Source organism: Amphiura filiformis, chromosome 5 (genome assembly GCF_039555335.1).
Source record: "Amphiura filiformis chromosome 5, Afil_fr2py, whole genome shotgun sequence".
NCBI lineage: Eukaryota > Metazoa > Echinodermata > Ophiuroidea > Amphilepidida > Amphiuridae > Amphiura > Amphiura filiformis.
This window is the reverse complement of record NC_092632.1, coordinates 5,277,676-5,300,330: the sequence shown is the minus strand read 5'-3', so window position 1 is coordinate 5,300,330 and position 22,655 is coordinate 5,277,676. Positions and strand designations below refer to the sequence as shown.

The 22,655-nt window shown below is 36.5% G+C and overlaps 1 protein-coding gene across 2 annotated transcripts; it reads left to right on the top strand.

The window, feature by feature from the left end:
* Positions 1-21,367, top strand: LOC140152519 (malate dehydrogenase, cytoplasmic-like). Of its 2 annotated transcripts, none has more exons than XM_072174869.1 (8): positions 1-130; positions 3,898-3,990; positions 4,671-4,767; positions 6,461-6,636; positions 10,951-11,073; positions 12,588-12,752; positions 13,293-13,406; positions 17,365-21,367. In XM_072174869.1, exons 1-8 carry the CDS (start codon positions 128-130, stop codon positions 17,578-17,580), a joined length of 987 nt encoding a protein of 328 aa, XP_072030970.1. In that variant the 5' UTR covers positions 1-127; the 3' UTR covers positions 17,581-21,367. The 2 variants fall into 2 exon arrangements, with proteins under 2 accessions (XP_072030970.1, XP_072030971.1); XM_072174870.1 differs by lacking the exon at positions 6,461-6,636 and adding an exon at positions 6,201-6,376.
* The last annotated feature ends 1,288 nt before the right edge of the window (positions 21,368-22,655 follow it).

The following is a 22,655-nucleotide window of genomic DNA, read 5'->3' as shown; positions in this document are numbered from 1 at the left end:
GTACGTGCCAGTATATATGTGACCTTTCCTATCCTTTTCCTGTCTTTTCAGTAGTGTGTGTTGAGCTGGGAAAGCATCGTCCAACGGTTTTAACGGCAGAAAGAAGTAAAATATCCTCAAATAAAACATGGTATGTGCAAAAAAATAAAATAAACACAGTCTTACTACTTATTTCAATTTTATGGAGTGGAGTGAGATTTGTATGAATGTATTTTACCCATGATATAAACATATTATGTAAACCTTGGTATTTTGAAACGTACATCAATGTTAGTAGGCGTACATTATACATACACACATGTACAGGATCATGTTTCGAGTCTTGAGTTCGTTCACTCCTTAGCCATGTTGGACTTGTCCCTAGGTACAGTACCAGTTCTGTATTTGTACCATGCATGCATGGCATGATGTGCACTGCAGGATCTCATTCACGATGTCATCTGTCAAAATCATGAATGATATTTCGATCATCATCGACGTTGTTACATATCATCAGTTCATACATACACGCTATATAACGGCGCGCGTGATTGGTCGAGAGCCGGGCATAAACAGCGTTTATGCCCGGTGTCCCGGATGTGCGATCGCGGGTAGGAAAATGAAGGAAAATCATGATTTTTAATAATGTTACTTGTAATTTTTTGTTATTATTTTGATGAAATAAGAATCACAAAATGTTCTGGTATGTATGAGCAGGGTTCATTCATATATTTTCATGACTAAGCGGTTGTTTTATGCCCTCGGGCATAGCGGCCCTCGGGCATAAACAACCGCTTAGTCATGAAAATATATGAATGAACCCCTAAATATCAGCAGTAGATCGGGCATGGATAAAGCCGGGCATAAACAGCGTTTATGCCCGGTGTCCCGGATGTGCGATCACCGGGTAGGGAAAATGAAGGGAAATCACGTCTTTTAATAATGTTACTTGTAATTTTTTGTTACTATTTGGATGAAATAAGAATCACAAAATGTTCTGGTATGTATGAGCGGGGTTCATTCATATATTTTCATGACTAAGCGGTTGTTTATGCCCTCGGGCGCAAGCGGCCCTCGGGCATAAACAACCGCTTAATCATGAAAATATATGAATGAACCCTAAATCATACACAACATGCACAAGCGGTTGCCAATGGTTGCTCGAGAAGTCTAGCCAAGAATTTGCTCACCGATAGCTTCACATTCTAGCTAGGCTAGAGACCATTGCATTCAAAATCTAGAGTCGGATTTACTGGAGCATGAGTACACTGTGTAGGTATGCCAGGTGAATTCAAATTTGCCATCAAACTGCATCATACAATGCATATCAAATTAAAGCCCTTGAGTAAAGAAAGCCAACACTGAAAACCTTTTTGTCATAGCACTTTCCGTAGCAAAGTTACATCTAGTCAAAGATTGACTTTCATCAAAAAGATTCTGCTAGCAAAATTCCCCAAAACAGCTCTTGGGGTGTTTCTAGATCTTAGTCTCATGACGATAGCAGCTTTTTTTAATGTTACTGCTATCAAAATCCCTCAGAAATTCCATGTGCGAGTCTCTCATCACCAAAAAAAAAATCATATATTTGGGTCAAGTGAAGTATAGACAACATATTTATGAATGTTTCCTTGAGCAAGCGGTTCTTTTAAATTTCAATGTAAATTTGTATTGCCGGTTTAGGCCATTTTGGCCGACTAGCAAATGTGTCAACTGAGGTTTCCCTGTCATACCTACACTGTGTTTAAGCAACATGAGGAATGGAAGTTCAGAAGTAAACACACATGACGTCACAGCCGATCACGACAGGCGATCACATCAAAAATGTTGCTAAAATTCATACACTTCAGCAAAATTTTAGACTGTCTTAACCTTGCTGGAAAGGTACAATGTACAGTTGACTCATCGAAATAACTTTCATCTAGTCCGAATAATCAGACCCAGAACAAAATATTAATTTCTGACATGATCCTGATGGATTTTCATATCAGATCTTTTCAGTCACCACACTCCCTCTGTTTGTTAGCTTCCGAAGTGGACTACTTACTTTGGATTGCGGCTAACATGCTTAACATGGTTGTCTATGGATGAGATTGTCAGATTTCTGGCCCACTAAAATTGGCCATGATGTAATGCAAATTTAAATGGATCTGGCTTGTGATTGGTGTCTCGAACATATTACATCGTCACCCTATCACAGCAGAGCAAATGGGAAAGTAGAATCTGCAGTGAAGATTGCGAAGAAGATAAAGAAGACACAAGCAAAAGGACAAGATCTATACCTTGCAATGTTGAACTGGCGCAACACACCCAGTGCCGGAGAAACGCATAGCAGGCTTTTAGCAGCCCAGTGCAAAAGCTCATGTCGCGAAGGACAAACTATACCTTACTTCCAACACCACAAGGATTACTCTACCCACAGGTTATAAAAGGAGTTCCGACAGAGATCAGACTCAGAAAGCAACTTGTAGCGAAAGTCCAGTATGACAAAGGAAAGCAACTGTTACCCGAACTAGAAATAGGTAAAACAAGTCAGAATGCAACCAAACAAGCACCACAGTGAATGGAGTTTAGCAAAATGCATAGCAAAAGTTGCCAAGATCCTACCTCATAGAAAACGAAGAAGAGCAAAGGTATCGACGAAACAGCACCAACTCCAATCAAGTTACCAGAGAAACCAGCATCACCAAGAAAATCAACCAGAACCAGAAGAGACATTAAACCACCTACATGATACAAGGACTTTGTGAACTAGTATGTGAAGAAAGAAGACAATTGATTTATGACCACAAGTTATATTTAGCATGTTTCAAGCTAGTTGAGAATTCAGAGTTTTGCATGTGTTTTGGCATTACTTTTATAGTTTGTTGTTAAGCATGCAAATCAAGGAAGTTTTCCAAACTGCCTAGTTATGTTCATGCTCAAAAGTTAAAGTTTTGCACAATTCCATTATTTGAATGTTTTCAGAGCATTAACTTGCAGTTCGCAAGAAACCAAAACAAACCAAAAGTTCCAAAATTAATGTTTGGCTTAAGAAAATGGCAACATTTATTGTTTTAATTACATCACAACATATTCCGGGTGAATTTGAACCATAACTTCACTTCCAGATGTCCGATAAAGCTGATTGAGGTGTCATTTTAAAGCTGACATTGCATTCTTTCAAAATCTGCAATAAACAGAAAATGATGTAGAGCCGACTTTACTACCATTTCGTGGTGGATGGTCACATATTGGCCTTAGACTTCTCCGTAGTCCACTTGCCCATTGTGCATACTCGGGCTATTGCATTTTAAAGCTTAAAACTCTGATTTGATTAATTTGTGCACAATTGATAGATTTTCATATCAGATCTTTTCAGTCACCACACACCCTCTGTTTGTTAGCTTCCCAAGTGGACTACTTACTTTGGATTGCGGTTAACATGCTTAACATGGTTGTCTATGGATGAGATTGTCAGATTTCTGGCCCACTAAAATTGGCCATGATGTAATGCAAATTTAAATGGATCGGGCTTGTGATTAACCGCACATGCTATTACCAACTACATCGTACACAACTATGCGGCCCTTTGTGTTGGCGCGAATGTTAAACTCTCACTAGGTGCATGAGCGTGTCTTGTACTTCCAGGATTTGTGCTTGTGGTTAAATTGGATTGATAAACAAGTATGATTGACAGTGTGTGTTAGTGACAAATTCCCCGTTAAAAGTCCTGTTAAAAATGCAAAGTACATAGTCAATATCAAAAAAGCTTAATTTCTCGAAAGAAACAACGTAGCAGTACACAGCCGTGTTAAGTATCATACGAGGGCTGAAAACTGCACCTGGATTTACCCCCTATGCAAAAGCATATGTCGATCCGGTCTTGCCTTGAAAATTTTTTCAGATTTCATACATATATTTTAAATATGACTTTTTCAGGCTCTGAGAGTTCTTGTAACTGGTGCTGCTGGGCAGATTGCCTACTCTCTACTCTATTCCATCGCCAAAGGAGATGTGTTTGGTAAAGATCAGGTAAGTAAACATTACAATTGGCTCCAAACTCAAACTTTTTTTAAATATTTTTTAGTCATCTTCTGATGAATTTTATAGTAGAACTAGAGGGAGAAGCTAGTAACCTGCCCACCTACCAACATGTCTTGCAGATGGACTATTTTGAAACTGCAGCCCCTATAAGGCCCCTATAAGGTTTGTCGGAAAGCTCGCGCGCGCATTTGTAAAATCACGAAATTTGACAAAAAAGAAATGCAGACATTTTTTTATTTCAAATTTTTTTTTTTTTTTTTTAGTTTTTCCGGAAAAATTAGCGAAAATCAGACTTTTTCTCAAAATACCATAAAAAAAAGTCGGGAATAAAAAAAAAATCACATTTCGCATTTGTTTTCAAACCACTCGTGAACTTTGAGACAAACCTTTTTTTTGGCCTAAGCAAAGACCATTCATTTACATGTAAGGTTGTCCAATATGAAATGCTAATTATATATATATATGTTGCCAACATCAATTCAAAATTTGATAAAGAAAAAAACCCCAATAATTTACATCAAAATACATGTGCAAACAAGCAATTGATCATTGTAAAATTTCAATAAACATATGAATAGCAAACAAAAAATTCTCCTTTATGCCTAGTCAAATGAGACTTACATTTTTTGTTTTCTGACTAATACATACACATTATTTTGCTTTTGCAGCCAATTAGCCTGGTAATGCTGGACATCCCACCAATGCTGGGAGTGGTGGAAGGAGTAGTCATGGAGCTTCAAGATTGCTCTCTTCCATTGCTGAAAGGTAACCCTAACTTAAGACTTGTAGAACAGAAAATAGTACCGACTTCAGTTACTTTGTTTGTTTGTCACTCATGAGGTTCAAAATAGTGCACCTCCGGAATATTTGCATGGCGCATAGCAAAATAATCCAGTGGTACAGTATTTTGCTCTCTGTAAGTGACAATCAAGCATAGCGAAGTTGGTACTATTTGTTGTACCTCGTTGTTTAGACTGGGTTTATAGTTCGACCTGGTCTAACTTGTTTTGTGCATATGGGCGTATGGGTTTACTCATGATGACAAGAAGCTGTAGGCATGTGCAGAGCCTTTACATGCAACAGATTCACCATTTATACTCCCATTCAAAATGTAACTAAAGAAAAACTACTAATTATTCACTACACTCAGTATCAGAGAAGAACGGCAGTGCCTTGCTCAAATTGACGTGAGCGTCCTGTTAAGGAGCGACATGATATGCAGAGCTTTGTGTTCCCTTCAAGAACGCCAATCTGCGCTGACCAATGTTTTGACTCATAATTGGCCAATCTGATTATCGGTCTGTTATGATTGTCAGATGATTGAATCGGCCAATCAGAACCCCACTTCCATGTTTATGCTGTGCACGTTCAATGTAAACAACTGCCATTCTTCTCTGCCAGAAACTGTAATATAGTCGCTGGCAGAGATTAACTGGAAATTATGCAGCTGAAGTCATCCTGGAAGGCTTGGCAAGTTTTTGCACTCTCTCTAAGGATGTCCCACGTATAGTTACCCATGAAAGCAAGACAGCCAATCATAGCAAGTTTCAACTTTGAGTGACAGGTCTAACATTTGGTGTTTATCTCTTACCAACAACTATAATTTATAATTGCCCTTTAAGATCAGACTCACAGCTTGAGTAACCTCTATCACATTTATAGCCAATAAATTGAATTAATCACAGCTAACTATTACTTTGAATATCACTGAGACTGTTACTTGGTCAGTGTCTGGGATTTGTGGTTGGGCATTTACACAACTATTGATCAGGCAAAATATAGAGCAGCCAGAGTATACCTTGACATGGGTGTTGGAAAGATATGGACATGGACTGTCTCCATTTGTAGTTTTAAGGAAATTAATAAATGAAAATCATGAAGATATTGTGCCATTACATTTAGTTTAATATCAATGCCTTGTTGACCAAATATTTTGGCCCTTGGACATGATTTTGCACATTTAAGTTAATTGAAATCCATTGAAAAAAGGGAAAGAAAATTGCGTATTCCCTCATCATCATCTGATATCCCAGTGATATGAGAGATTTGGGTGCATGCAATTTGAGCAAAATTGCAGGTCCTCCATCAATGTTGGGGTTAGTCCTTAAGTTAGGGCTGTCTTGTTTTAAGGATATGGCCAAATTATATTTCTTTGTTTGTTAATCAAAATGTAACTGTTCGATGTTCAATTCCCACAGGTTGTATAGCAACTGCTGATGTGAAGGAAGCATTTACTGATGTTGATGCATGTATCATGGTTGGTGCTATGCCACGTAGGGAGGGCATGGAGAGGAAAGACTTGCTCAAGGCTAACGTCAAAATATTTGAAACCCAGGGCAAAGCTCTTAATGAATATGCCAAAAAAACATGCAAGGTAAATACCAAGAAAATGTGTAAGGTAAATAATAAAAATATTCCTGTGTATGTTAATCAACATCTAACTGTTCAATTCCCACAGAATGTATAGCAACTTCTGATGTGAAGGAAGCATTTACTGGTACTGAAGCATGTATCATGGTGGGTGCTATGCCACGTAGGGAGGGCATGGAGAGAAAAGATTTGCTCAAGGCTAACGTCAAAATATTTGAAGCCCAGGGTAAAGCTCTTGACTCCTATGCCAAGAAAACATGCAAGGTAAGGATTGATGTGACTAGATTCCTGCAAATAAGTGTGAAAAAATACTGCATGAAATGCTTCACGGACCTACATGACCAGCTAGAAATATCTGCATAGTGAAATCACCTTTATATAGTTTTACACACTGCTGTGTGGAATGTCTGGCTCTAGCTATTTCTTCTCCCAATGCAGTTTGCAGTGCTCACATAATTATTCACATTCCAGTTGACCTTTTGTTATGCTCCCTAAATGAAAATGATTCCCAGTGCACATTGGATGATATGTATGTGTGTGTTACTTTGTTTTATCCATTCTGTGTGCAAAAGCAAACCTTTGCTGTGACTATGTCCTCAGTTTGTTGTGAAATGTAATAATTAACTTTGAATGATACCCCACGCCTACCTGCCTCACACTTTGAAGTGTGCCATCCATTCTGTTTCCTTTCTTTCTTTCTTTCTGTTCTTCTCTGTTATAGACTGTCCGAGTGTCTGACCTTCCATTTTCCATCTGGTTGCCATGTCATGGCAGTCATACAATGATGATCACTTTGCATTATCAGGATGTGACCAACTTATTCTTATGGTTTTGGATAAGGTTATTGAATTGATCAGCACTAATGATGTTTGGCAAAAAAGATGTGTAAACATTTTGATATTCCATGTATCACACCCATAGGGAGTACTGTCAGGTTTTTATCACAACCATAAAGGAGTTCTGATTGGTCTTACTACACAAGCTTCTAGAGAAGTACGGCACTCTCTTGCTCTAATTGGCGTACGCGCCCTATTATGAGCAACATACGACAGGCTTTGATGAGTGCCTCTCTTCACTGATCGCTTCTTTGACGCGTTCTCGGCCAATCAGATTACCGGTCTGTTATGATTGTCAGACGATTGATTAGCCAATCAGAACCCTTTTTACCCTGTGGACGCTCTCAAATTGTAAACAGATGCCATCCTTTTTTTGCTATCAAGTGTAAGGATATTATTCAGCCTGTTATTCATGTCTCTCCCACTACCCCTCCTTTGCTCATGACTATAAGTGAATTCATCTGCAACTTCTACTTCATCTTTCTTCTTATTGTTCATGGCAGCCTTGGCAGGATCTAAGTATTGTCATTGATACTGTCTGTTTTGCTTTGAATTTGTGAATGGCTGGGGGGCAAGAGGGCGAAGTCATCTGCAAAATCTAAGTCCTCAAGATCCCAGTGTTGTTATCTTTGGTGTGTCTTTCTCATCACCCAGTCAATCACAAGAAGAAATTGAAATCTGGACATAACACATCCCTGTTTCACTCCTGTCTTTACTAGCAAACATTCTGTAACCTTGCTATCAGTTGCACAAACAGTTTTGCTGTGCATCAGCTTGATGTTTATGAGTTTGCATGGTATCCCATATTGCCTCATTATATCCCACAAACTGTCTTAATTTATCCAATCAAATGCCTTTTCTTAGTCAGTTTATGTACTGTGATGATTGCCGTTAACTAGATGTAATCTGAATTTCTGTGATATTGTTACATATAGGTGGCTTTAAGCAGAATGTCCAGAAGCACTGGCTGATTTTCTTTGGGCAAATAAAAAAATGTATGGCAAAAACATACAACAGGAAACAAACAAAAACTAAATGTTGAAATGTAATATGAACTTACATGAAGTGCCACACCATTCCTTCCTCTTCTTACTTAGTTACAAGATCCTTGATAGGGGAGTGGAGTGTGTTAATGTAGCTTGGGTGAATGGGCTTATTGTCCAGTAACCCAAAAAGGTTGTCATTGATAGTTGGAGCTACACTGCAGAATTTGGTAGTCTATACCAGTCTGTCAATACAACTCTTTGGCTGAAGAAGTAGCACCTTGTATATATTCTCATTTGCTGCTTTTAAAGTTTCATTGGATAACTTCTTGTAGCTTGATATTCTGCTATTAAACTTAAACATGTCTGTTGGGTTTATTTGGTAAATTCTGTATATTTGTATACAGTCTGCTCACCTCTTATCTTCCAGTGTCATCAAATTCAGTTCCTGTAATCTTGTATGGTATGATTGTCTTTCTGTTGATTTGGTTGCCAGGGTTGGATGCTGTAGTCTAAGTATGGTCTGATGAGAGACTTGTATAGTTGCAGACTGATCCTTTTACTCTTGTACTTGAATGTTCTTTTAACCATCCTTAGTGTTCTGTTGGCCTTCTTGGTTGTTCCCTCTACTTGTTTTCCTACTTTGAGAGTATTCTCTGTCCAAACACCTTCGAAGCTTTCTGCTCTTGTTGTATTAGCTAGCGCTTTGTTCTTCATTTGGTATTGGTGGTGCAGGTTGTTGTGTCCTATGTGCATAAGCTCATTTTCCACTAATCATGAGCTTGTCTAGGTCTTCTTGTAGTTTATATATCTCTTCACAGAGCTTGAACCTTGCTTGTCATCTTGGTGTCATCCACAAACTTAAGTATCTCTGAGAGGATGTTTATATCCAGGTCGTTCATAAATATGAGGAAGCAGAGTACGTCTAAGACAGATCCCTGGATGACTGAGCTTGATACATCACTTGTTTCGTAACTTGCTACCTGTACTACTATCCTCTTTCTGTCAGCTAGCCATGCTAGTATTCATCCTAGCACTTGTCTAGGTAGATAACATCAACTGGGTGCTCTTCAGCAATATGTTTTGTTACTGTTTCTAGATAGGTGCATCAGTAGATTTGTTCTAGGCCTGCCAAAAGATTTGCACTTTCTCAATACAATAGTTGCATAGATAACGCAAAAAAAAAATGGTCTGGGAGCTTCTGTGCAATGGTGTAGGCGGGGGAGGGGGGTAAATTACCCCACAGAAATTTTTCAGGGATAAAATGGGGATGGCAAAGAATATAAAAAAATAGCTTTTCCCCGAACACTTAAGTCCTGGCTATGTCACTGCTTCCATGCAGCCCACTTGAATAGTGCATGAAAGCTAACTCAATTTAAACTTCAACTGCATATTAAATTACATTATAATTACATATTTTCAGCATAATAATACAAATATTCAAGTTGCTGATTGTATTCATTGACAGCTATTAATCTGCCTTAATGTAAGTGTTACAGAGACCTACACTGATAATACTAATTCACTCACACAGTTTGCCGTCATGTAGATTGCTTGGAAATTCTTTTGCTTTATTCAATTTCAAAAACAATATTATGTTAGTCAACTATAAAAGAAATATTTCAATTGTATTACTAATACGGGACTATTCTTGATTCCAAAAAAAGCACAGCACCAATTTTTGCATGATTAAAAAATATTATCCTGTTTTACCATATTAAACAGCCCAATCCTAATCCTTCAGTTGGAAGTAGCTAACAATTAAAGTAAAATTTTAATTTTTGACCAATTTGGGAAAACCGATATTTGCTTAATCCCAAAAATTAGTGCTGTTTTCTGGAATTGGGAGTAGGTAAGGTAGATGAAGTCAAGCCGGAGCTATGCCTACAGGCCTAGGTGCCCATCTCTTTCCTTTTGGGACAAGATTCCCTGAAACTTGTGGGGGGGGGGTCACCACTCCTCCCAAACAATGAGTCTGATTTACCTTCCCCAGCACTATGACAGTACCCATTTATACAACTGGGTGGAGAGACACAATAGCAGTTATAACCTGCAGCCCTAATAGACTAATTGGTCATCTGAGGTCAAATAACTTAAAACTGTCATATGGGCATGAAACTTGGTGGGTAGAGTAAACATTTAGAGCTTAATTTTTTAAGGTCATTTTGGGGTCATCCGGGGTAACCCAGGGGTCATCCGAGGTCAAATAACTTCAAACTGTCGTATGGGCATGAAACTTGGTGGGTACAGTCAACATTTAGAGTTAAATTTTTGGATGGTCATTTTGGAGTCATCTGGGGTCACCCAGGGGTCATCTGAGGTCAAATTACTAAAAACTGCCGTATGGGCATGAAACTTGGTGGGTACAGTCAACATTTAGAGCCAAATTTTTGGAAGGTCATTTCGGGGTCATCCAGGGGTCAGCTGAGGTCAAATTAGTAAATACTGGCACATGAAATCACGCCATGTACAAATATGGTAGTTTTGCGCGTGTGAAATATTCCTGCGCAAAGGATGTGCCCACATGGAAGTCATTGCACCTTGTAATCCCTCACTGCGTCACATTCAAAAGTAATTGATGGATATCAATAATCTCCGCGCCTGTGTGCGTATATCATCTAACAAGCAATTTGATTGGGATGCACTGGTGGTGTGATATGTGGAGGTTATATGAATGACATGCGGCGAGTGGGTGGCCCTGTGAATTTGTTTCAAAGTGTAGCAAGTTTCATGATTCTAACTGCTTTTATCACATTCAGGTTCTTGTAGTAGGCAACCCAGCTAATACCAACTGCTATACGATGATGAAGAATGCTCCATCTATCCCAACATCCAACTTCTCCTGCTTGACTAGATTGGATCAAAACAGGGCGCAGGCACAGGTAAGCAATCAATTCAAACGCTTAGTCATTTATGGACAATTTGGACAGCCTAAGAAAGCCTAAGCTGTCCATAACCTCTCCAATACAAAGCTCTTATCAGATAATATGTGATGCGATCAAGCAAAATCAGTCGGAACTCGGAAATATTGATTTTGAGATATAGCCAAAGAAAGGAAATATTTCCCTTTGTTTCCTTTTGTTTGGGAAACTCTTCAATTGCTCATATCTTTGGAACGGGTTGCTCAATTTCAATAGAGTTTTCTGCAAAATGTAACTTTGTAAATGCCTTTTACTATCATATAAGAAACTGAAAATTTAATTTTTCCGAGTTCCGACTGATTTTGCTTGATCGCATCACATATGTCCATTGTAATTGTAAAATCAGCAACTATAAAGGCACCAATTTCTGATGCATTATCGCAGTCAGATTCTGGTAGGACAGTCACCATTTTGATATTGCTAAATTAATTGGTCGTAATTGTGCCAACCACCATAGGAAGTATGGACTGTCCTATATGGGGCATTGTTATTCAAATTTTTGCTTCGCATATCAAAACCTCTGGAGCAAGAAAACTCGAAATTTGGAAACATTGGTTTAATGGTAGATCTCAATATAAGATGGAAAACAGAATATGACAAAATTGGACCACTCCCCTCTGAACAGAAAATCAAGTGTATGTATATGGTATGGCAATTGATATTGGGAATAACCCACAGTTAGCACACCAGGTTCAAATTTGATGTGGTGGCACACTTATCTGTTGGTGTGGTGATAGACCCATTTAAAACCATTATTTCTGCTTTTCACAAACCCTGCCCAATCAACTGCAACTTCCCGAGAACCATTTTCCCAAAATGTGTCCACTTGAAATAACCATGATGTTATTTTATTAATGCTAATGCACTGTACTCTTCTTGTACATGTAATGCCACCATGCCTGCTGTACTGTCAGGCCCATGCAGGGGTCACTCAACTATCTTGTATCAGAGTAGATGAGAAGAATGCACATAATTGCTGTTGTAGCATATTCCTATATGGGCAGATATTATCGGTTACTATTAGCTAGAATTTGAATACCCATAACGATTCAGCTAATTACGCATTCTGCAATATTCTTGGCTGAATACCTGTGTAGCAATATGGTGAGGTCGAAAGCTCAAATCCAAAGTCATAGGCACTCTGGTTGCATAGTCACAGAGGAGAGCTGGGACCCTTAGAATAGAGTAGACCAACTGTAATGGTATAACAATTGAAATGGCAGCCATGTTGGGGACAGTTCTAAGGTGACAGGTCTCTAGTTCGATTGCACATCCATTCATCCTATCACCTGTTTTATAATTGATTTTATTTAAATGAGGATGACTCTGTCATGAGTGAAATATTGAATGCCCTCTATAGGAAATACTAAAAAGGGCCTAATCTAAGTACATGTAGGCTAGTATGGTTGTGGGTTGGGTGTGTGTGTCAGCTTTACATCATGCATTATGCATTGGTTTTATTGTTCTTTCTACAGATTGCAATGCGTTTAGGCACTACCTGTGATGCAGTCACCAATGCAATCATTTGGGGTAATCACTCAACCACACAATTCCCTGATGTAGCTCATGCTAAGGTGAATGGCACCCCTGTCTATGAGGCTGTTAAAGATGATGATTATCTTAAAGGAGAGTTCATCAAAGTAAGTAGCACAACTTTCTATTTCTGAGAATAATATTTATGCCATATCAAATTGGAAATTGAAAAACTAAGATTCTCCAGTGTTTTTTGCATTGGCACCATTTTACATTATATATTTCTTTGATACTAGTGGCTAAGTCAGGTTTTTGGAACCGGGGGGGGGGCACAACTTGTAAATGTACAGAAGAAAAAAAATTTGCTGATGGAAGTTGAATTGTTGACTTGACCCCAATTTTTTTGGGCCAGTGCGGTCCTCAAAAATCTAAAAAGTGGGGTGGGGGAGGGGTATATAGGGCAAAATTATAAAAGGAAGAGTCATATCTAAGATTTGAAGTTTTTTAGCGACAATGATGGTGGGGGGCACCAGACTGCCGCCCCCCCCCCACTGGCTACGCCACTGTTTGATATTGATCAAATGTCTTCATTATCGTTGTTGATGTTGTTGTTATCATCATCCTCTTATTGTTATTGACATTAACTTACACATGTTATAAAGACGAAAACTACAAACTAACATAAACATATTTCATTATCTCTGCAGACTGTGCAAACTCGGGGAGGTGCAGTAATTAAAGCCCGTAAGCTTTCTAGCGCCATGTCAGCAGCTAAAGCTATTTGTGATCACATGCGGGACTGGTGGTGCGGAACCAAAGGGGTAAGAATATTAGCTTGATTAAAAGGGTATTTCGTGATCCACAGCCTCATCCCCCACAAAAAGTTGAGGTTTTTATATCACTGGAAACCTCTGGCTACATAATGTTTATGTACAAAATATTTCTTGCAGATTAATTCGTTTTATAGCAAAGATATTGTGAAATTTAAATTTTGTTCTGGTATACCAAAACGAAATTACAACGCATTGTCTATGGAGCAGTGTAATACACATAATCATGCGTAACTGTAAGCATAAAATCGGAATCAACTGAAATTTTGGGAATAGGCTTTTTTCGTGGATATGTCCTGAAAAATAAGATACCATCAAATTTAAACATGCGATTAAAGGAGTATTTCGTGATCCTAGCATCCTCTTTTTATGACATTTTTCAGTACATATCCACGAAAAAAGCCTATTCCCAAAATTTCAGTTGATTCCGATTTTTGCTTTGCGAGTTATGCATGATTATGTGTATTACACTGCTCCATAGACTATAAGGTTGTAATTTCGCTCTGGTGCACCAGAACGAAATTCAAATTTCACAATATCTTTGCAAAACTAATTAATCTGCAAGAAATATTTTGTACATAAACATTATGTAGCCAGAGGTTTCAGTGATATAAAAATCTCAACTTTTTTTGAGAAAAGTGGGGATGAGGCTGTGGATCACTTAAGCCCTTTAATCCAGCAAATGCAAAAATCTTTTTAAAACATTATAAACATGTTATAAATGTGTTTGGTTTTCTTTTTAATAACTTTTAAATGTTTGGTTATATAAAGGTCAGGAAAACATTTTTACAACGTTTTATATGAAAAAAACACTATACAGGGTGTCCCAGAAAAAATTACTGAGCGAATAAAATTGAACGTAAGTCGAGTAATAGACATCAAAACCAACAAATTTAAAATGTAGCGTATAGCTTATATTGTTGTGCATCACATACGAAAATTTTATTTGATTCGGTTGACTGGTTGCGAAGAAATGAACGATTACATAATGCGTGCATCAATGCAGTTCATTCCAAGTTTGATAAAAATAAGTATTTTTCATACTCGCTCACCGCTTCCTAAAGTTTGTGTATCTCATTAAATTTAGCCTAACGGTGTTATGTCATTCATGCTTTCACTGAAGATGAATAGCAGTTTGTCCGAGAAAACTTTGATTTATGCAATTTGGAGCTTTCCAACTTTAATTCTTTATGTTGTGCAAATATGTTATATTTTAACTTTCCAAAGAACATTTTGAGCCAAGAATAACAATGATCAAGTGCTTACAGCTTTACGTGTGATTTTTTGATACCATGCAACATTAATGTTGAAGTTTTAAAAGATTTAAACTTTGCATTACAATTTCTTGGAAATATTCCAAAAACATTAATTTGTTTTATTTTTTATGCCAGCTGGAATTCTTTATGCAATAATTATTAATTATTTATGCAACATTTACAGGGTTCGTAGCGGTCATTAAATTCCTTAAAAGTCAGTGAATTTGAAGCAAGGTCATTAAAGTCATTAAATTTTGTAGAAAAGTAAAAAAAAGTCATTAAAAGTCTTTGAAATATATTTGTATGAAGGAAAAAATAAAAAAAAATACGATGTATTTTAATAATTATTTTATTTAATTTATGATCAGATTATTATGTATTTATACTTTCCCGTTAGATAAATTAGAACAGTAGATTAGTTGAGTAACCCTTCCGAATTCAGCAGCTGAACCTGCAGGCTGTAGTATCAATGTATATTTAAAACTGGTACTTATATTAAGAGGTACAAACATAACTGGTACTTATATTAAGATGTACAAACAATACTGTTCAACACATCCGAGGTATGAGATTTAATAAAAAGTCATTGAAAAGTGTATTTGAAAGTCATTAAAAGTCATTGATTTCACTGTGGTCTTGACACTATGAACCCTGATTTATATCAACAGTGATCAACATTAGCGAAAAAATATATTATAAGTACCGAGCATTTAGCTTACATGCAAGCTTTCATTTTCAAAATCGTGCAGGTTTTTAAATTTGAACAAATCCTAATTAACTATTTTGCAAGAAACAGATTGTGTAAAAAGAAGGATTTCACAGAACAAAATATGAAGCACATTGACAATTAACCACTAGTGCGCATTGTGTTAAATGATCTTTCTTTCAAACTTGGAATGAAGTGAATTGACGCATGCGCTATGTAATCGCTCCTTTCTTCGCGATCAATCGACCGATTCCAGCAAAATTAGCGTATAAGATGCAGAATAAGATGGGCTACACGCTGATGTTTAGATTTTTGGATTCTGATGTCTATTTCTCGACTTTTTTACGTCCAAATTAATTCGCTCGGTATTTTTTTTTGGGACACCCTGTATAACATATTTTTAAAATATTGTCAAAATGTTATTGCAAAATATTTTGTGGCACACATTTTTGCAAAATATTTTATTGGCACTTGATCAGTGTTCGATTTACCTGGATTCGCATCGCAAAATACGATTCATTTTTTACAAACTGCTACTCAACTACACAGACCAGTAGCAAAAATGCGATCCCAAAAAATTGGGGAAAAATGCCTACTTGCGATTGTGAACCACGCTGATATACCATCATTTGCAAGTTGCCATTTGTCGAAGTCAAAAATGTTTCCATAAATTCCATTTCCAAGAAAATAATCCACAAAAATATGACCCAAAAGTCCCTAAATCGTGATGTTTACGCCATTAAACTAAATACAGTATCCTCCCTTGTATGCAAATTTTTTTTTCCATGACGTGTTGTTTTACAAACTTCCATGTATTACCAGATAACTAAAAACATGCATATTAATTTTATGACGTCATAGAAGTAGCACTGTTTATATGGTGTATAGTTCAGTGGTGAGATGGAAATATCGTGTGTCCTTTGTGACAATCTTCCAAAATTATACAATATTTTTAGGATTTCATAGATTCCTCACATTATTTTAATGCTTCAGCTAATAAATTAGTGAGTTTCCTCTACTCAAAAATGTAGGACTTCTCTTGATTACTGAAGGAAAATTTGCATTTAGAAAGGGCACACGATAATCAGCTTAGGAAGTTTAGGTGCCGAATTTTGAACCACACTCGGTCTGCAACACTGCAGTTGCATAACATTTTTTTAAGCATTGAGTACTGGGATTGAGTAATCTGTGAGAAGATAAGAAAATACAAAAAATCGATAAAATATGGTGAAAACAAACTGCTACTCAAAATTTTGGAATTGCTACTCAAATCTGAAAGTGAGTAGCAATTTTTGCTACACAAAAAAATAGATGAAAATCGAACACTGCACTTGATAATATTATGTTTTGCATCACATTTTCAAAAATGTTTCTAAATGTTATTGAAATGTTTTATACCTTTATATAACCCAACATTTAAACATTATCTGTAAAACATTTTGCGTTTGTTGGGAGAGGAAGTTGGATGGCATGAGCAATATTTTTCCAATTTTAGCCATCAACTAGACTGCAAATTATTTCTTGATATTAATACATTGATCTTCTAGGAAATGAGTCAAGAGAGCCATTCCATAGGTCTTGTGTTTCTTGAGTTACAGCTGAAAATATAGCAAAATGAAAGTTGATTTTATATAATGTGGCAGGATTTATTAAATACTGCTGTATGATTGTGATTTAACCCAATGTGTATGGTTATGATTTTAACACAATGTGTGCACCATAAATCAATTTGATTGCCAGTGATGTCAATGGGTTTTTGCATATTAAGTAAGTTTCAGGTAATTCCTGCATTCCTACACAGGATTATTGTCAAGACTTTATTGAGGAATACAGCTTGATCCTGTGATTCATTGAAGGATTATAGAGCTCACTTTGATTCCATAGATTGTATAACTCCTCAATGAAGTCCTAACAGGTGACAGTCTGTGTAGAATTATATGATGGATCCACCTGCATTGTATTGACATTCTAATTTGTTCAATTGCAGGATCAGTGGGTTTCTATGGGAGTAGTATCCACAGGTAACAAGTATGGCGTAGCAGAGGATCTTATCTTCAGCTTCCCAGTCAGAATCAATGCTGATAAAGAATGGCAGATTGTAGATGGTCTACCAATCAGCGACTTTGCCCGTGAGAAACTGGACATCACCGCCAAGGAGCTAACAGAGGAACGAGATATAGCAGCGGCATTCCTGTCTGCTTGACTCTGTCAGGCAGGTGGTCAGTCCAGGCTGTAAATGGCTGGTCAGTTAATTGGATGCACTATTTTAGGCATGGTCTTTGGTGGCTGATGAATAAAATCATACAATCAGCGGGGTAAATAAATACTTAAATAGGGAGTAGATTATATATTTATAAGGAGGGATGGGAGAGTGCCAACTAACTGTTCACTTGTATCAAAATGTCATTAGTCCTAGGGAAATATGGACATGTTCAGCTCCTTGGTGTTTTTGAAGCTTTAAAAGAACAAGGCCATTTAATATTCCCAACATGCTAATGCTAAATACTATCAAGAGTGCAATGCACTGAGCGTGCATTTGCTCTTCTCACTTTTAAATAAAAGTGCATGTATTTGCTGTAAATAGCCGTGGATAAGTCGTCCTAGTAATCACTTGGATTAGTTTGTGTTCAACAAATATTGTTTGTGTTTTTATAAAGCAATTAAAAATACTTTGCTTCTAAACCCAGTCAATACGCTCACGTGATCACCAGCAAGTTAATTATTCAATAGGCAAGCATCTATTAGTGATTTGGATATGAAAATCTCAGGCAAAGTTAGTCATCGATTATTTGCTGAAGTCACACACATGCATATGTCAATCATGTTTAAAGCTTCATCTGGCAAGCTATGAATGGCTATAGAGAGTGCATCATAAAATCAACGTTTTGGACTATTCCATTTGGCACCACAAGTACCTTGCATAATGGATATGTGTACAGTATAAATCAGTATTGTATTCCATATTTCCATTGTTCATGCAAAATATTTTTAGATGCTGGTTGATACACACACAAAAATATCATATGCAGATCCAAACAAATCACAATCCCCTCAGTTCTCCTGTGAGTACTACAAATTGACAGTAAGCTTGGCATTCCCCTAGAATTTAGATCGGTATCATTCATCATAAAATCTTTGGGGTATTGTATATTTATCATAAATAACAACGATATAGAATAGATTTGAATAGGGGCAATGGATCATTGCATAAACAGTGCTGATTAACTTGATGAGGTGTGCTGTGAGGGTGCATGGTTGGTGTAATATATCAGTATGTAACTAGATGTCTTAATATAAATACATTATTTGAGATATTGTCACCGTCTTGCACTACATGTTGATGATATCTCAATTTCTGCAACATAAATATTGTAAGCAGCTGAGAGCCTATATAGGTACACATTGTAGAAACTTAATTTTGATGCTTTGTACAAGTGGCCGTTGGCAAGGCTGTCTATAATTGTTTTTACTCAAACACCCAACAATTTTCCCTTGGGAACAAACTTGATAACCAAACAAACAGACAAGACTGTACAAACTAATTTACATTCATCTATTCCTATATATGATAGTGGGGTATACGGAGTGATCTTATTCTTAGGATTAGTACAATATATGAGACAAATTTCAAAATCCTAAAAGATTATTGATGGTGTCATTACTGCACCAAATCAACTACTTTCTTATCTTAGATTAGTGAATATGTGACCATCCATCACAAATGGCTGGAAAGTCAACATTCTCACATTATGGAGATATTGGATAGGCAATTCTCTCCAAAATTCAATGGACCACATCTTTGAAATAGTTCAGGCGACATTACATCCCCCTGTGTGGTGAATAGTCACATAATAATGTCTCATATTGTTGACTATCCTTGTGTGTGTTTAATCTGTTTCAGCAGCAATAAAAATCCCTATCTTTTATTTGCTGTTCTTTTTAAGTTCGATTCTGTTTAAGCGCCAGTGCATATATACTAGCAGGATGATATAAGAGGAATGGTATGCTGCTTTTAAACATACAAAAGAAATATTTCTGAAAAGAAAATGACATACCCTGGGGCTCTGTTTCCAATGGGGTAATTTATATGCTATTCATTACTCGCCATCCTGCACTGAATATTTATGACTAAATTAATTGTTATGGAAAACTATTAATGGCATTTTTGTTATTGTTTCAAAAGATTGTTTAAACATGTTTTATTATTATTTATAAAGATTGATTTGTTGATTTTTCCCTTACTAGAGACCAAAATCCTAGACTACATAATAATGACCATCACTCCTGTTGACCTGTCCAATAGCTTTTTTTGACATACACAAACATCTGGGCATTTTTCTCACACAAAACACTGCCTAATGATTTATTATGGCAGGATGCAATGTATGACTTGTACTTCTAAAATGCCTAGCAGCCTGTGTTGTCAGTATGGACCTACCACTGTTTCAATTTTCTATGTTAGTATTGTGCACATTGAGTTGAAATGTTAATGAAGAAAAGTACACAAAGCAATGATATGTTTGTTATTGGCAGTGCTTTTTTGATACTTCATATTTCAACCTGGTATGTGACCCGCTCCGATTCACACTGTCTGTTGTCAGCAATTGTAATATTACACGGTATCAAAAACATATTGTCAATAAGTATAACATGTGACATGATCACCATAACAAGTGGTTTGTCATCAAAATTACAAATCCTGAAATTATTTAATTGTTTTCAAATTGGTTCTGGGCCAGTTTGACTCACAAATCATATTGTAATTGATGTAAGTTGCAAAATCAGATACCTCTGTATTCATTTACTATTAAAGAAAGCATGGTCATAATTTGGACAACTCTGTGAACTGTGGTCAATTTTTATTTGATTTAAGGGATTGGATAGCAACATTTGCACAGTTTTTTCTGTGGGACATGAGAGCACATCGGACACATCAAATTGCATTCTGAATACGAGGAATGTCCTGATGATATCAAATAATTTTGATTAATGAAGTTTAATAATTTACCATAAAATACCATATTATATCGCAAATTTAAAAAAAAATCAAAATTATTTGATATCATCAGGACATTCCTTGTATTTAGAATGCAATGTGGTGTGTCTGATGTGCTTTCAGGTCCCACAAAAAATACTGTGCAAGCGTTGCTATCCGATTCTTTAACTCCAAAAGTATCAATAAATTCTGTGACATGATACTTTTGTTTAAAAAAAACCAATTAGATGTGCAATTTTCTTTCTTTCATATTAAATAGAACACCACAGATTTTCGAGTGTAATAGTGGAACCCAAATCATTGTAGGACATTGATAGTTATGATTTTACTTTTATCCTATGTCATGGTGTGTTTTGCTGTGCCATATTTACTCATCAGAGATAAATCAGTGAATATTTGTAAGATGGATGTAATAGTAATCACTTCATTCAAATGGACTGGAGTACACAAAAGTATGAAATATTTGATGTTATAGTTTTGACAATGAAAAAAAATTTGTTAGCAAAATAGTAATGCTGTCTCTATTCCAGCCTTGACAGCTGCAGAACTTGAATAATCAGTTGAGGATTTAACAATATAATATGGTATGATGGTATTTGCCATAGGGTATACAATTTACATATTCCTATTATATTGAATTATAGGCATTTGTCATCAATATATACCATTAATATATTTATTCCTTCTGTGGTTAAACAGTTCAATTTTCAAATTTGGAAAAATGATTGTGTAGCAAAGGTAAATTTAATGAGTTTTTTAAAAATGTGTCACAAATGGCAATACCATACTTGTATTGATTAATTTGTATATCAAGTATTGTAACTAAAATACACATTTTTACTATGGATAGATCTTTTAAAAAACCTTTCTTGGAGCAATACCTTAATCAAAAACAAGATATATAGCATATAAGTGTAATATGATTTTGCAGCACGACATGACATTTTATCACATTACTGTGAAAAGTAAATAAATTGCTGTGAGTTGAACCCTTGATGTATGTAATTGTAGTTTTCTGGTCTCCTTGTACTAGTTTTTTTTTGTCTCTCCTGAACATAGGATGGGACTTAGTAATCACTATTTCTGTCTGTCTGAGGCAGGGGGGTCTGTGTGTGTGTGTTCTCACGAGGCTATACTTGTATGTCTTTTTTTGAGTACAAAACATGCTTGTGTGTCGATTTTTTTCTTGTGTGTCTAGGCACAGAAGTAAGATCTTGCAGGGGGGTATAGAGGGGGTGTAGATGTCATTTTTAAAGGTATTGAAAAAGGCACACAAGCAACAAACAGTGACTACAACAAAAAGGACACACAAGATGGAAAAAAAGACACACAAGATGTCCGTCGGGTCAAAAAGACACAAAAGAAAAGTCACACAAGTCATACTGACACAAGTATACCTGTGTGAGTATGTGTGTCCGTCTGGAGCTGTATCTGGAGATCCATAATACCTACAGGGATGCTACTTGGTGGGAGGAAGGATATCCAAGTGTGCTCTGTGACCATATGTTTTTCGGTGGAAAAGATGCAAATTAACATAGCTAATTTGCATAATTTATGCCAAAATCAGCGTAAATTGATAGTGGAGTTTGTGGACAGATTATCTCAAGATTCGTCGGGCATATGGGAGCGAAACCTGGTGTCAGGAACGACACACCTGATCACCTGATTAGTTTTTCGGCGAAAAGTATGCATATTTAGTTGTTAATTTGCATAATTTATGCAGAATTTGACTTTGATTGCACGTGGTCTGTTTCTCTCTCGTCTGTGCATATTACACACATTAATGACCTCAAAGGTCAAAGTTAAGGGGTGAAAGGTCAAATTTTAAAATTTGTCCATCAAGCTCAAATTTTAATGACCCCAAAGGTTTAGGGAGTTCATATGTCAAATTTCAAAATTGGTCCAATCGAGCTCAAATTCAACATGAATGACCCTTACGACATTCAAAACATTACAAACATTAATGACCTCAAAGGTCAAAATTAAGGGGTCAAAGGTCAAATTTTTAAATTGGTCCAATCGAGCTCAAATTCAACAGGAATGATCCTTACGATATAAAATTGGTTCAATCAAGCTTAAAATATTTATGACCCAACGGTCAAAGTTTAGGGGTCAAATTTCAAAATTGTCCAATCGAGCTCAAATCCAAGGAAAGATCCTTACAACATTCTAAACATGTTACAAACATTAATGACCCCAAAGGTCAAAGTTGAGGGGTCAAATGTCAACTTTTAAAATTGGTCCAATCGAGCTCAAGTTCAACAGGAATGATCCTTACGATA